Source organism: Macadamia integrifolia, chromosome 2 (genome assembly GCF_013358625.1).
Source record: "Macadamia integrifolia cultivar HAES 741 chromosome 2, SCU_Mint_v3, whole genome shotgun sequence".
NCBI lineage: Eukaryota > Viridiplantae > Streptophyta > Magnoliopsida > Proteales > Proteaceae > Macadamia > Macadamia integrifolia.
Genome location: NC_056558.1, coordinates 39,598,739 through 39,611,437, shown reverse-complemented (window position 1 = coordinate 39,611,437; position 12,699 = coordinate 39,598,739). Strand labels below are relative to the sequence as shown.

General features: G+C 39.8%; 1 protein-coding gene across 1 annotated transcript; it reads right to left on the bottom strand.

Moving 5' to 3' along the window:
- Positions 1 to 951: 951 nt before the first annotated feature.
- On the bottom strand, positions 952 to 7,144 carry LOC122067268 (FACT complex subunit SPT16-like). The gene is made up of 3 exons (XM_042631106.1): positions 6,990 to 7,144; positions 6,750 to 6,799; positions 952 to 4,512 (listed from the first exon to the last, which is right to left on the bottom strand). Exon 3 carries the CDS (start codon positions 4,497 to 4,499, stop codon positions 1,176 to 1,178), a length of 3,324 nt encoding a protein of 1,107 aa, XP_042487040.1. The 5' UTR covers positions 4,500 to 4,512; positions 6,750 to 6,799; positions 6,990 to 7,144; the 3' UTR covers positions 952 to 1,175.
- Between the last annotated feature and the right edge of the window lie 5,555 nt (positions 7,145 to 12,699).

Here is a 12,699-nt window from a genome sequence, read left to right as displayed (position 1 = left end):
CTTTGCAGTGAACCAGAAATGTTGGTGCAGCAGGTTGCCGTTAGGTCTCTGAGAGAGTTAGGGCAGAGAGGGAGAGCTTCGTAACAAAGAGAGAGCAAGTCGAGCTCGTAACAAAGAGAGAGCGAGTCGAGAGAGGAGTCGAGCGACGAATAGAGAGCGAGTCGAGAGTGGAGTCGCGCGAGGAACAGAGAGAGAGTGGAGTCGAGCGACGAAGAGAGAGAGAGTGGAGTCGAGCGACGAACAGAGAGAGAGGAGAGAGAGCAGGGAGAGGAGAGAGAGGAGAGAGAGCAGGTATGAGCTTTTGGTGACAAAGAGGGTCAGGGCTTCTAGTAATAGAGAGCGAGAGGAGAGAGTCGAGAGAGAGAGAGAGAGAGAGAGAGAGAGAGAGAGAGAGAGAGAGGAGAATGACTCTTTCAGCTTTTATTTCAAATTGATGAACTGAACCAGTTTGTTCTCCAATGGTTTGGTTCAAGTTAGTTTCTCACCGGTTTAAGGTTGTGTCAGTGGTATTTGAATTTGGACCGTTCATTTGGAATTGTACTCGTGTCGACCACCTAAGGGGGCATTGTACAAAATTGCACAAGATGAGAATTTCAGATGATTTTTATCCATGACTGTTTCAAGTTTAAAACCAGTGACCAACTTGCCATAATAGTACAACTTGACCATTGCGCCACCAACACTTAATCATCCTCAAAAAGAGATAATACCAGAACTGCTGTGTTATGAATACCCAAAGCATATTCATGGCAGCTGCAGCAAAAAAACGTATCACCGAGGACGCGGAAGCGGAGGCAAAAGCTGACATTTGTGGCCTGCAACTACCTCCGCATCTCTAATTTCAGCAAGTTATATTGGAAGCCTATTCACAAGTAACAAGGTTGTTCCGAAACCTCTAGCTAAGTTGAACAGAAATTAGATAGACGGATTAATATTTCTGGTAACAAAGTGTGAATGGAAGCACTCCTGGCTCAAGAAGATGCCATGCTTATCGGGTCCATTAAAATATAAATAACCAAACACCAAGAGAAAACATATACAGAAAGGCCTAAAGAAAGAAGTCCCCCACCCCTACCAGCTAAATTAATGCCCCAAGATTTACAAAGCCAAGTCAACCTAATTCAGGTGCCACCACCACTGCTGCTACTGCATTTTAATCGCCGACTCCAGCCACTTTACCTCAACTTAGGCCTCTTGGAAGGGCCGCCTCTATCAGGGATCCGATTGGAAGTCCTGCTTCTATCAGGGATCCGACTGGAAGGGCCACTTCTATCAGGGATCCGACTGGAAGAGCCAGTTCTATCAGGGATCCGACTGGAAGGGCCGCTTCTATCAGGGATCCGACTCTTACCAAAAGCCTTCATCTTCCTTCTCTTCCTTTCCTCCTCACTATCAGATTCATCCCCTTTCTCCCTGTCCGCATTGCTTGCCTCCCTCTCCAGCTCCTCCCATGTTTTCCCCTCTTCCTCCTCTGAGAGTTCCTCAGAGTCCTCCTCCTCCTCCTCCTCTGACTCCACCAGTGACTCACTATCATTGTCCTCATCTTCAGAACCCGAGTCAGACTGCACATCTGATGGCTCATATCCTTGGTCAGATTCCTCTGTTTTCTCTGAATCTGAGTCAGATGCTTCCAAGTTAAGGAACTCCCACCCGCCTTCCTCAATGAACGCCTGAGGGTCATCGGTGATTCTCTTCAATATTGGTGGCCAGTTCAAATTCATCCTGCTCTCATAGTACTTGATGTCTGCTGCATCAAGCCACTCTTTGATGCTTTCAAGAGATGAAGATGGAATCGAATCAATCCGAAGGACACTTTTCTTGAAGTCCTTGAATACGATTGCCATATCAAGGCTCTTCTGTCCAAGCCCGACTCTCTCCAGGTTCACTATCTCAATCTCACTCAGCGTAACCACCAGAGAAGGTGTCTCTATCAACTCGACCAGACAGCTTGCAGTTGGAACAATAAAAGCCGATGACTTGTAGGGAACACCATGGAAGCCGAGATCTCTGAGAGGCTGGTCAAACTCAAGTTCAAATCCCTTGAACTGGGGCTGCTCCCACAGCTCATTCACCCTGTTGACAAAGTTCTGGAAGTCTATGTTGATTCTGTTCTTCCGGTCCCTTTCCCGCTGCTCCTCCACAATCTCATCAGGGTCATTGGCGGATCTCCTCCCCCCGCCCAGCGTCTGGACCACATCCATTACTTCAACATAGAACTGGACATCTTTGGTCTTCTTGTTCCCTACCATAATGTGGTTGTGCAGGTGGAAGTGCAATAAGGTGATCATCTCCTTCTCAGAAGGCTGGAAGAATGCATGCTTGATGTTACCATACATGACATCAACCCGCTCATCATGTCTTGATGTAGAATATCGGAAACCGTTTACATGGGCCTCTACAGTACCAGGAAGTTTTCTTCCCCGACCTCCAAAAGGAGGACGGATCCAGAGGTCGGTCAACCTAATTGGCTTGAATTTACCCCCTGCTAATTGCAGTTTCTCCTGAGTAACCAAAGTGGCCCTCTCAGCTCTCTCTGACTCTCTTGATGCAACCTGCCGCCGGAGGGTCTTAATCTGCTGCACCATTTCACTAATATGTCTTGAGTCCTTGGAGCGGAACAAGACCTCCTTCAAATAGATAGACCCTTGGAATTTCAGAGAGTTTGCATCATGGGAGCTGAATGGGGTTCCTGGAACATTAAAAATTATACGGATAAACCAAGATCTATTACTGTCTTGTTGGCTGTTCACACTTTTGACAGTTGCTACATGGAAAGGAACCATAATTCCATGAACTGGCAAGAGTATGGCTTCGTTCTTCTGGTCAATCTGAATCATCAATTCCCTGGAAGGAGGGATATCATTGACACTCTTATATGCAACAAGATCACCCAAAGCTCTCCCTGCACCATGAGCATCCCCTGTCACAGGCCCACCCCCTGCCAGCCTCCTCGCTGTTTCTTCATTCTTTTGGCGGGCAAGCTCTGCCTGGTGCTGCTTCCGTTGCTCCTCCTTTGACATTTCATTCCCAACAGACCTTAGTTGTGCTTTCGACAAAAAGGTCTCTTTGCCATTGGCTTGAGCTTTGGATTTTGGTTTCTCTTCTTCCTCCTCGTCTTCATTGAAAGAGTAAGCCACATCCTTGACAGCCTTAGAGCTGATAGAAGTCAAAACTTCAGGTTTCTTCTCATTGACAATAACTGTATCGGCAAGCAACAATGAGAATTTCTGTGTCTTCAGATTATTGGTCTGCGCTTGCAAGTTTTGAAAACCAAGTGAAACATTGAAAATCATTCCTGCCTTCAATTCTCGGTCATTCCTGGCATTGAGACTCAATCCTGATTCACGGAACTCAAGACCAATACTCGTACCAGCAGATTTAGTCAGATTTGCAGCTAACTCAGGAGCATCCTTCTCAACAACTGATAGGGCTGCTTGGTAGGCAGCACTGACCTTGTTCCCTGGTTTTAATGCACTTATTGCAGCTTCATGAGCATTGAGGAGAACCTCATAAGCCTTGCTTTGCACTGTATTTGCATCAATCAGAAAAGTCCTGGCAAGATTAGAGCAGTAACTGTTATAGCGAGACCCAACTGCACATATGATTACACTTGTGGAGTCAAAGTAGAGATTCTCATCATTACTTGAAGCACTTGGCCTTAGATCAAACTCTCCTCCACTCTGAAAGATTGGAGGGTAACAAATATCAACATTCTCTGCCTTGAGCTTTACCTTAACCCTTGCAGGATCCAGAATTGCCTTCTCAGTTTCATCCATCAATGAAGAATGTGAGACCTTTTTCTCTTCATCAATGACCCTCTCAAGCTTTGGGACGACAAAATACTTCATTACAGAAGCAGTTAAGTATCCTGACTTCCTCACGTATGTAAGTTCAGTACTGTCCTTGACAGCAAACAAGTCTGCGAACCCATTTGTCACATCAATAAGCTGGAAACTGGATTTCTTCAGTTTTTCATCCCATGTCTCTAACAGATTTCCTTCAGGAGCCTCCTTCAATATGTGTCCAACAACAGGAGATTCATGGCCATCTGATTTTGCATGAGCATAGACAGCCCGAAATATCTCCTCCATCATTGCAGTTCCATCATCATTCCTTGTTTTGACATGAATAACGACTTCTGCACCTACAGCTTCTGTGGCTGCTTTTCTAATGACTTCAAGAAGAGAGCCCTTCTTCTGGCTACATAAGATATGGATCTGCCTCTTCATGAAAACCATAACTGTCTCCGGGAACTCATAACCAAGCAACCAAATGTTCAGTGCTGAAGATTTCAGGTACCTTAAATCCTCAGAAGCCGGAGGTGTTGCAATCGCTATAACATCAGAGGAGCCCCATAGATCACTTTCGTGGTTCTTCCAGTGAGAATAAAAAATTTTCAGCCTTTTGCTGAAATTTTCAAGATTGATGGTGTATGCACGGCCTGCTGCAGAAGTTTTGCTATCTGAAGCCTTGGTATTTCCATTCCGATGATCTGCCATTTATATATTCAATCTAGAACAGCCAAAAAAGAACGGATAGCAGTGATGAACATAGACTGTTGGAAATAGCTTATATGAAGAATAAATTAAACATAAGATGAGATTTAAGCAACTGAAGAAATAGGAATTCAAAACATCTTGAACAAAGATAAATCATAGTATTTGTGCAGAATTTGGGATGACTCCAATTTTAGAGGAAAAATGAATTCAAATGCTAAGTAGAACTACATTGAGATAAATCATCTCCATATTGTCCCAAAAGCATCCTAAACAGAAAATAAGTGATGCGAAACCTGGGGCGGAATAACCATATTGGTTCTCTTATGGGCCCACCCAAGAGTGGACACAAATAACAAGGACAATGGAAATCTGGTAATTATATGAAAAGCATAGAAACCCTTTGTAGGCAAGAGATGAAATCAAAACACGAAGGTAAATAAACTTTAAAGTGTAAGGGCAAAGCAGGAAATAAAACAATTAAAAGGACGAAATATAGTAAAGGAAAGGGATGAGGCAAATATAGGAAACTGACTTAAAAGGGAAAATATCGTGGGGGAGCCGGGGAGGCGGGGATCAACGGTTGTCTTCAACCTTAGATAGAAACCAGAATACCCAGGCGGAGAGACCAGAACTCACTGGTTTGGCCTCGGATCTGCCTGAAATTTCTGGTGGAAAATCGCAGCACAAGGATCTCTTAATGACTGGAAAGAACAACCCAGAAATCAATATGGAAGACCTGAATCAAGACCTGGCGGTAGATGTTTCTGCAACCCAGTTGCAGGTGTCGGCTTTCACAACTGAAGGGGAATTTGAGGTCAGTATCCAGGGGCTTGAGTTGCCTAAGGATGGGCTTCCTTCTCCCCATATCTCAAGGAGAAAATAGAGGAGAGAGAGAGATAAAGAAGGCCAAGAGGGCCTGCTGTTACCACCTGAAACAGCGAAGGAACAGAAGGCCTCAAGCCATGCATGCAGGCCTCACACCACATAAACCAATACAAGCTTATCTATAACAACGAAATTAAAAGCTTTCTAATTGAAGTCTAAAACTGAAATAGAAATAAAATTTCTTAATTATCTAACCCAACCTGTATGGAATCAAGCTCTAAAAACGGAATAAAACTCTAAGCTAGTAGAAAGATTGCAAGATAAATCTAAGTAAATAATAAACTACTAATATCCTACTAGAGTAAAAACCCAACTATGTTTCCAGTTCAATGGATTTGGGCCGATCCATGGAAGCGCTACTACATCATTAAGATTAACTCTGGGTTTGCTCAGCATCTGAATGCACAAATTCATGACTAAATTAGAAGTCGGTTAAAGATATATCGACAAAACAGAACATTTATTGTCATGAATAAAAATGAAATAAACTATACTGATTCACTCCAAAATGCTTTCCACATGCCTGCTCATCTTTCTTCTTCAAAACACAATGTCGAAGCGTATTGGTCTAAAACTGAAACTTTCCAGGCATATATGCTCCAAATCCATGCTAACCAGAAGGAAATAGAAGAAAACACTCAACTCAATGTCCGAGTCCCAATCCATCCTCTCTGGGTTTACATTCGGTCTTTTGGTGGATAAAATATTTTATGCATATATCTGTGTCAAGCCTCCCACTTGTTCACAGGACCAGATTTTTCAATTTGGGTTGGAAGTAGATTTCTCAATTAGGCATCTATGGAAGAACCTGGTCATTTTAAGCGCCAACAACATCTTAAATAGAAACCCTAAAAAATTTCACCAGGAGTTGAATTCAATGGAAAACAGAAGGTACAAGACCCAAATCCATACTAACAGTTTTACACAAATAAAAAAAAATAAAAAAAATAAATCCATACTAACAGGATGAAAAAGCTGGAAAAGCTAAGTAAATGTCCTTCGAAACGTTCCTCCACAGGTTTACAGCTAGTAATTTGGTGGATAACAGTTTTGCATGAACACCTTCACGGTTCAAAGCTATCCATCCCACTTGTGTTTCTGAGACTTGATTTCTAAGGATTATACTCTCAATTGAACTATTTTGAGAGGACAAACAATGATCTCAAAAGCCCTAATCCCCATATGAAAAGGGGGGAACAGAGGAACCGAACCCAGAGTCCAACCAAAGGCAATTACGGTATCATTCCAAGAGGTAAATACGAAAACCCTAAATTGAGAAACACGTGAATTGATCGACAGGGATTCGAAAACGATAACAAACAACGAAAACAAACGAAAAATGAAATTGGAATAAGATTTTTTCACCTCAACTTCGAAATTCCTCTTCGTATTTTTAAGAACTATAAGTAATGCTTCTGCATGAAAGAAGATAAACAAGAATTAGGGTTTCACAAATAATGGATGCAATTCAAAACCCAGAAAGCGTTTAATGTTAAGAACAATATGATTCTTAAGAGGAAAGAATGATCAGAAGAAGACAATTGATAATTGGAGAGGAAGAGAGGTAACTGAAGAAAAGAGAGAGATAAGCCCAGAGAGAAATACCTCTGCGCCTTGAGAAAGAGAACATCGGCTAACTCATCCTGTGTTCCCAGCGAACGCAGCAGAGGTAAAATAGAGGAAATGCAAATAGAAGGTCTTCAAGTCGGGAAGCGAGGTAGTCCAGATCACCTGCACTTACGTGAAGAGAATTATTGTCCAGAAAGTATGTTAGCGTGACACTTGTCCCTTTTCTGTTTTTATCAAGCTTCTCTTTCCAAAAAAAACCTTGCCCAAGTCTGGTGTAGGAATCGTCTGTAGGTGCAAAAAGATCATGTTGCCCTCCTGTTGTGCATTCTAGATGCTATCAGCATTCCTTCCATTGGCCCACGGTTCTGATGTTTTCTACTCCAGACTAATAGAGTTCTCTAGTCCATCTGGTGTTTTCTACCTGATTACTGGGCTACATCAATGAGAGAGCATATGGAGTTGGAGTGTCAGCTGGGTTGGGCCAGACTTTTTAAAATCTTAACCCAACCCTAAGTTCTCTTAATTGAGACTATGCTGAGTCCAACCCTAGGTCAGGCTGAAATATCTCAACCTAAGCCTAGTCCTATCAATTCTAAGAGAGTATGGTGTGTTAGTAATATTGAAAAGAGATTTTCTTATTGATATCTCAAAATTATAAATAGGGCTAAAATCGGATAAGGTTAAGCCTATCGACCCCTTTTCTCACTCACCCTAAGGTCAACTAGAATAGGTAACTCCTTCAACGACTATATTGCAATTGATCATACATATATCGTCCGAACAATCCATGAAATGAGGGTGAGTGGCAATAACTGCAAGCAAGAAAAGCAATAACAAGTGAAGATAGCTAAACCAGGGACCATCAAGGGCCCGTTTGATAACGTTTCTGCCGTTTCTGTTTCAAGAAATGGCAGAAACATAAATTTTCGTTTCTAGAAACAGAAACGGAATTGAAAGTGTTTGATAAGTCATGTTTTTAGAAGTCGATGGTAACCAGTGAAAGAATTGCTACAAGTCGTTTCCAGAAACGACGAAACAAGTTGAACTTGTTTCGCCTAGGTCGTTTCTTGAACCATAAATAAGTAAAAATTTATATTTCTATTTATAAAAATAAGTGAAACGAAACAGTTTTATCAAACGCTTTTTGCTCCGTTTCTGCTGTTTCTGGAAACAGAAACGGCAGAAACGCGTTTCTTGAAACCCCAAATAGTATTGGCGTTAGGGAGGAGTCTCAGTAGAGCCAAAGAAAGTTGATCTATGACCATTCTGGGCTAGATAAGTTTTATTGAGTGAAAGGCCTGGATCTCGTAGCAAAACATGCAATGAGTCAAGAGTCTGAAGATGCCACTTAGATCTGAACTAAGCAATGATGTTGATTAGAGGAGGATCTTATGTGGAATCAGAGAACTTGCAATAGGATGAACGCATTATAGATTTGTAACATTACTTTTTTGCCTCCTATTTGTTCTTCCTTTATCAAATGCTACAAGCTTTGCAAAGCATTTTTATTGTTTTTTAAGTCCATTTAGAAAACACAAGTTTTGATGATTTGCTAGATTCTCTTCTTTCTGGTGCTAAACCACATCCCCAGTTTGGTGGTCTTGCAAATTTGCTATTTTACTGTGACTCAATATTCTAGATATTACTGTACATTCTCCGAATTCTAAGTGGGAACAAAAAGTTTAGATTTAAAAAACAAGGTAAAAATGGATAAATTAGATTTGTCTTGTAATTTTTAGAAATATCACCTTCCATTGTTACATGCATTGATTACCCTTGAAATTAACATCTGATTTTTTTGGGTAAAATTTTCCAAATCCAAACCTGAATTTTATTTTTTCCGCATTCTCAATCAAATTCTTAAATTGACAAAACGAATTGTTCCGCTGAATCTGAATTCGCTAGCTATACTCTTGAACACTACTAGCCTCCGTTAATTTCTTTTTCCTTTTCTTTCGTCCATTGTTTCTAAACCCTAATTCATAGAAACAAATGCATCTTAATCAAGCTAAATCAGACCCTCTTTGACAATATATGAAAATTTTCTGAATTCCAGATTGAGGAATCTTTGAAATTTAATCTTCTTTTATTGTCTCATTTCTGAACCAGAGAAGCTATAAATTAAGGAAATTATCTCCTTAAATTGGGCTTGGTTAACCCGGGCTGCACCTTAGGGCTTGGGATATCTTCAACCTTAGCCAGGCCCATGGGATAGAAATCACAACCCAAGCCATGGTAACATCAGGTGGACTGAGCTTTGGGCTTGGGTTTTTTTGAGCCTAACGTCCAACCCCTATACCTTTACTATGTCTACCATTAACCCTAATATGACTTCTCTTTAATTCTACAATTCCTAAAGGCAAATGGTTCTTTCATCTTAGCTATAGCCTATTTTTGCCACGTGAAAAGATGATGTGTCCATTTTGACGTTGATGTCTAGAGCTTAATTCAAAAATGACTGCACATGGAAGGTGTATATCCATATATATTATGGTAGTCCATACTCCATACATCCACTTTATTGTAATTGATTTTTATGTTATGTTTGGCCATGGCCAATTCCGTTCATGCTGAAATTGAACATGTGAAGAAGGGCCTTTGGGTTTACTTGTTTACAAGATTCAAGTTTTGTTTGACTTGCAATGTGGTAGAACATCCATAAATTCCATATAAGTGTGTACCCAGCGTGGAAAGGAAGATTTTGAAAGGAAAGGGACCTCGTGTGAGGAGAAAGCCCATGGAAAGATAGGAGAGGAGGAGAAAAATTGAAGCGTCGCCCCTCATTGAATATGCTCCCTTAAAATATATCTTTGCTTTTGTTTCAATATTCTAGTTACTTTCTATTTTTGATGAAAGGTTTCATTTATGGTTGTCGATGAATACTGGCAACTTACAATTCTACCATTGGATAGGAATACTCGATTCTTATACTCTTATCTAATAGAAATGTTAACCATGTTTCATATACGAACTTATATGAAAATTGATCCTTTTAATTTTTATAAGCAAGAATTTTGGTTTTTGTAAGATACTCTTACATATCCCACTATCATGTTTCAAATGCATTTTGCTTTACCAGTAGGGTGCAACATAGGCCCAAAAAAATCAAGTCCAGCTTATATTTTTAAGGCTTAGGCTAAGGTTTCTAACTTGGTTTTTTTTTTTAGGTAGGGTTGAGGAATTGGCTGGTGATATTTTTGAAAATCACAAGACAAATCATACTTACCCATATATGGTTTTCAAGGGAAAGAGATCATTTCTTGGTTGCGGTGGCCAATGAGAGCATGAGATTTCTTTTTTCATAGGGGGTGGAGCAGTAATTTCATGCGCCCCTATGTCTAAGGTAGAAGGGCCAAATCACCAATCAAGGGAAAGAGATCATTGTTTGGTTGCGGGGACCAATGAGAGCATGGGATTTTTTTTTTCATATAGGGGGTGGAGCAGTAATTTCATGCACCCCTATGTCTAAGGCACAAGGGCCACGTGACAGATCAATTTTTTTTTTATTATTATTTTTTTTAATAATTTGTCTATTGCCACTTAGATTTGGGAGAGTGTATAATAATGATTAGAGTACTGGTACACACATACACGAAAATATACAGAATGTGTATAGATATAAAAAGGAGCATTTAATTGAATTATACTATGAAATTTGACACATGGTTAATCTAATTTGTCTATTACCACTTAGAATTGGGAGAGTGTATAATAATGATTAGAGTACTTGTACACATACACTAAAATATACAGAATGTGTACAGATATAAAAAGGAGCATTTAATTGAATTATACTATAAAATTTGACACATGGTTAATCTAGATTATGTCTTTTCTATCCAATGGTCAGAATGGACATATCATTTGTCCACGAGACTGAATATATAGATATATTTTTTGTTAACCAAGGTGTCCGGGCAAGCTTACGCGCACCTCGACTAATCCTCGGGGAGACTAGCGTAGCAACCCACCACCACGGTCTCTACTTAAATCACAGATGCACATATGAAGAATCAAACCTGATACCGTGCGCCTATCACCTACACATACGCCTACACACCAATGTGTACTACAGGGTTTGATTCCACAACCTCCTTCCCTATGGACCAGCTCTTCAAGCCGGAGCTGCCACCACTAGGCTATCCTAGTGTTCATCCACGTGACTGAATAGATGTTTTATGAGATTTGAAAAAACAATAGACTTTTGTGATAATAAAAAATTCACTTAACTTTTCAATAAATAATACTTTTATTTTCATATTACTGTTTCACTTTTTAATTTGAGGTGATCAATATGTATTTAATCTATTCATTTGCATACTTACCAAAAACAAAAATATATTATTCATTGCACTATGATCTCACTATGTAATTATCCATGATTTGACACATGGTTAATCTAGATTATATCTTTTCTATCCAATGGACAGAATGGGCATATCATTTGTGCACTTGACTAAATAGATGCTTTATAACATTTGAAAAAACAACAGACCTTTGTGATAATAAAAATTCACCTAATTTTTTAATAAATAACACTTTTATTTTCATACCACTATTTCACTTTTTATTTGAGGTGATCACTATATTTTTAATTTATTCATTTGCATCCTTACCAAAAACAAAAATATATTCATTGCACTATGTCCCCACTATGCAATTATCCATGTATTTTGAAATGTTTTTTCAATCTCATACGACCTATCAAAATATATATTTTCGAAGGCATAGACTTTCACACCACTTGCATGGGGAGTCTCCCAGGCCACACCAGTCTGAAATGACCCACACAATATGAAAGAGAGAGAGAGAGAGCCCATGGCTCACGGATTGGGATCCTCTCTAACACCAACAATCTATTTAAAGGTTGGAAAGGCTTGGACACACATCCCCAGGTGTTGATAGATATTGGGATGTGTGACCAAACCCTTGGACCCCTTGGATGATCATTAAAGGGGCGTTGAAAGGTGCAGTCATTGGAAAGAAGGCCAATCCACGGCTCACTAAGTGAAATGGCATAGTAAAGTATGTCCACTTCGCTTGCATGGAGATTCTCCCCCTCCCCAAAATTCAATGGTTCAACATCCCAGTGGTCTTGTAGGTGAAATCCCAATTAGGAGGCGATCCAGGGTTTTGCTTTCAGCCAATCTTAACTATTAGTCTAGCACCTTTTGCTCGGTGGATTGATATCAAAATGTGTCTGCAGATACCTTTTAGTTTTTCTTATGTGTTGTAGTGGTTATTTCTTTTTTGAGAACTGAAATTTATCAGTAAAAAGTCAAACCAATGAAAAAAATCTAAAGTATCAATGACTACCAACTTGCAAACTAAACTTACGTCTAGTTTTGGCATTAAATTCCATTTCTGGCTTCTTGTATTGGCTGGCTTGGCTATTCTTTCTTAAAATTTAGCATCTATCTTGTGTAGACCGTAGTGATCTTCAATGGTAAACTTGGACCATGCAATTCCATCTGGGTTTGGATGTAATTATATAGTGTTCGAAAGTCATGTTATTAGTGACACACATGAATGGATTAACAACATCTACCTTATCTAGAACTTATATAGTGATCTTGAATGGTAAACTTAGACCAGTTCCATCTGGGTTTGGGTGTGATTACGTTTGGTATCGTTTCTGTTCCAGAAACGTCGTTTCGTGTTAAAAACGAAAATTTCAGTTTCTGTGTCAAAACGCAGTTTTTAAACGAAAAAATGATGTTTCAAAATTTCAGATTTTTATCGGGAA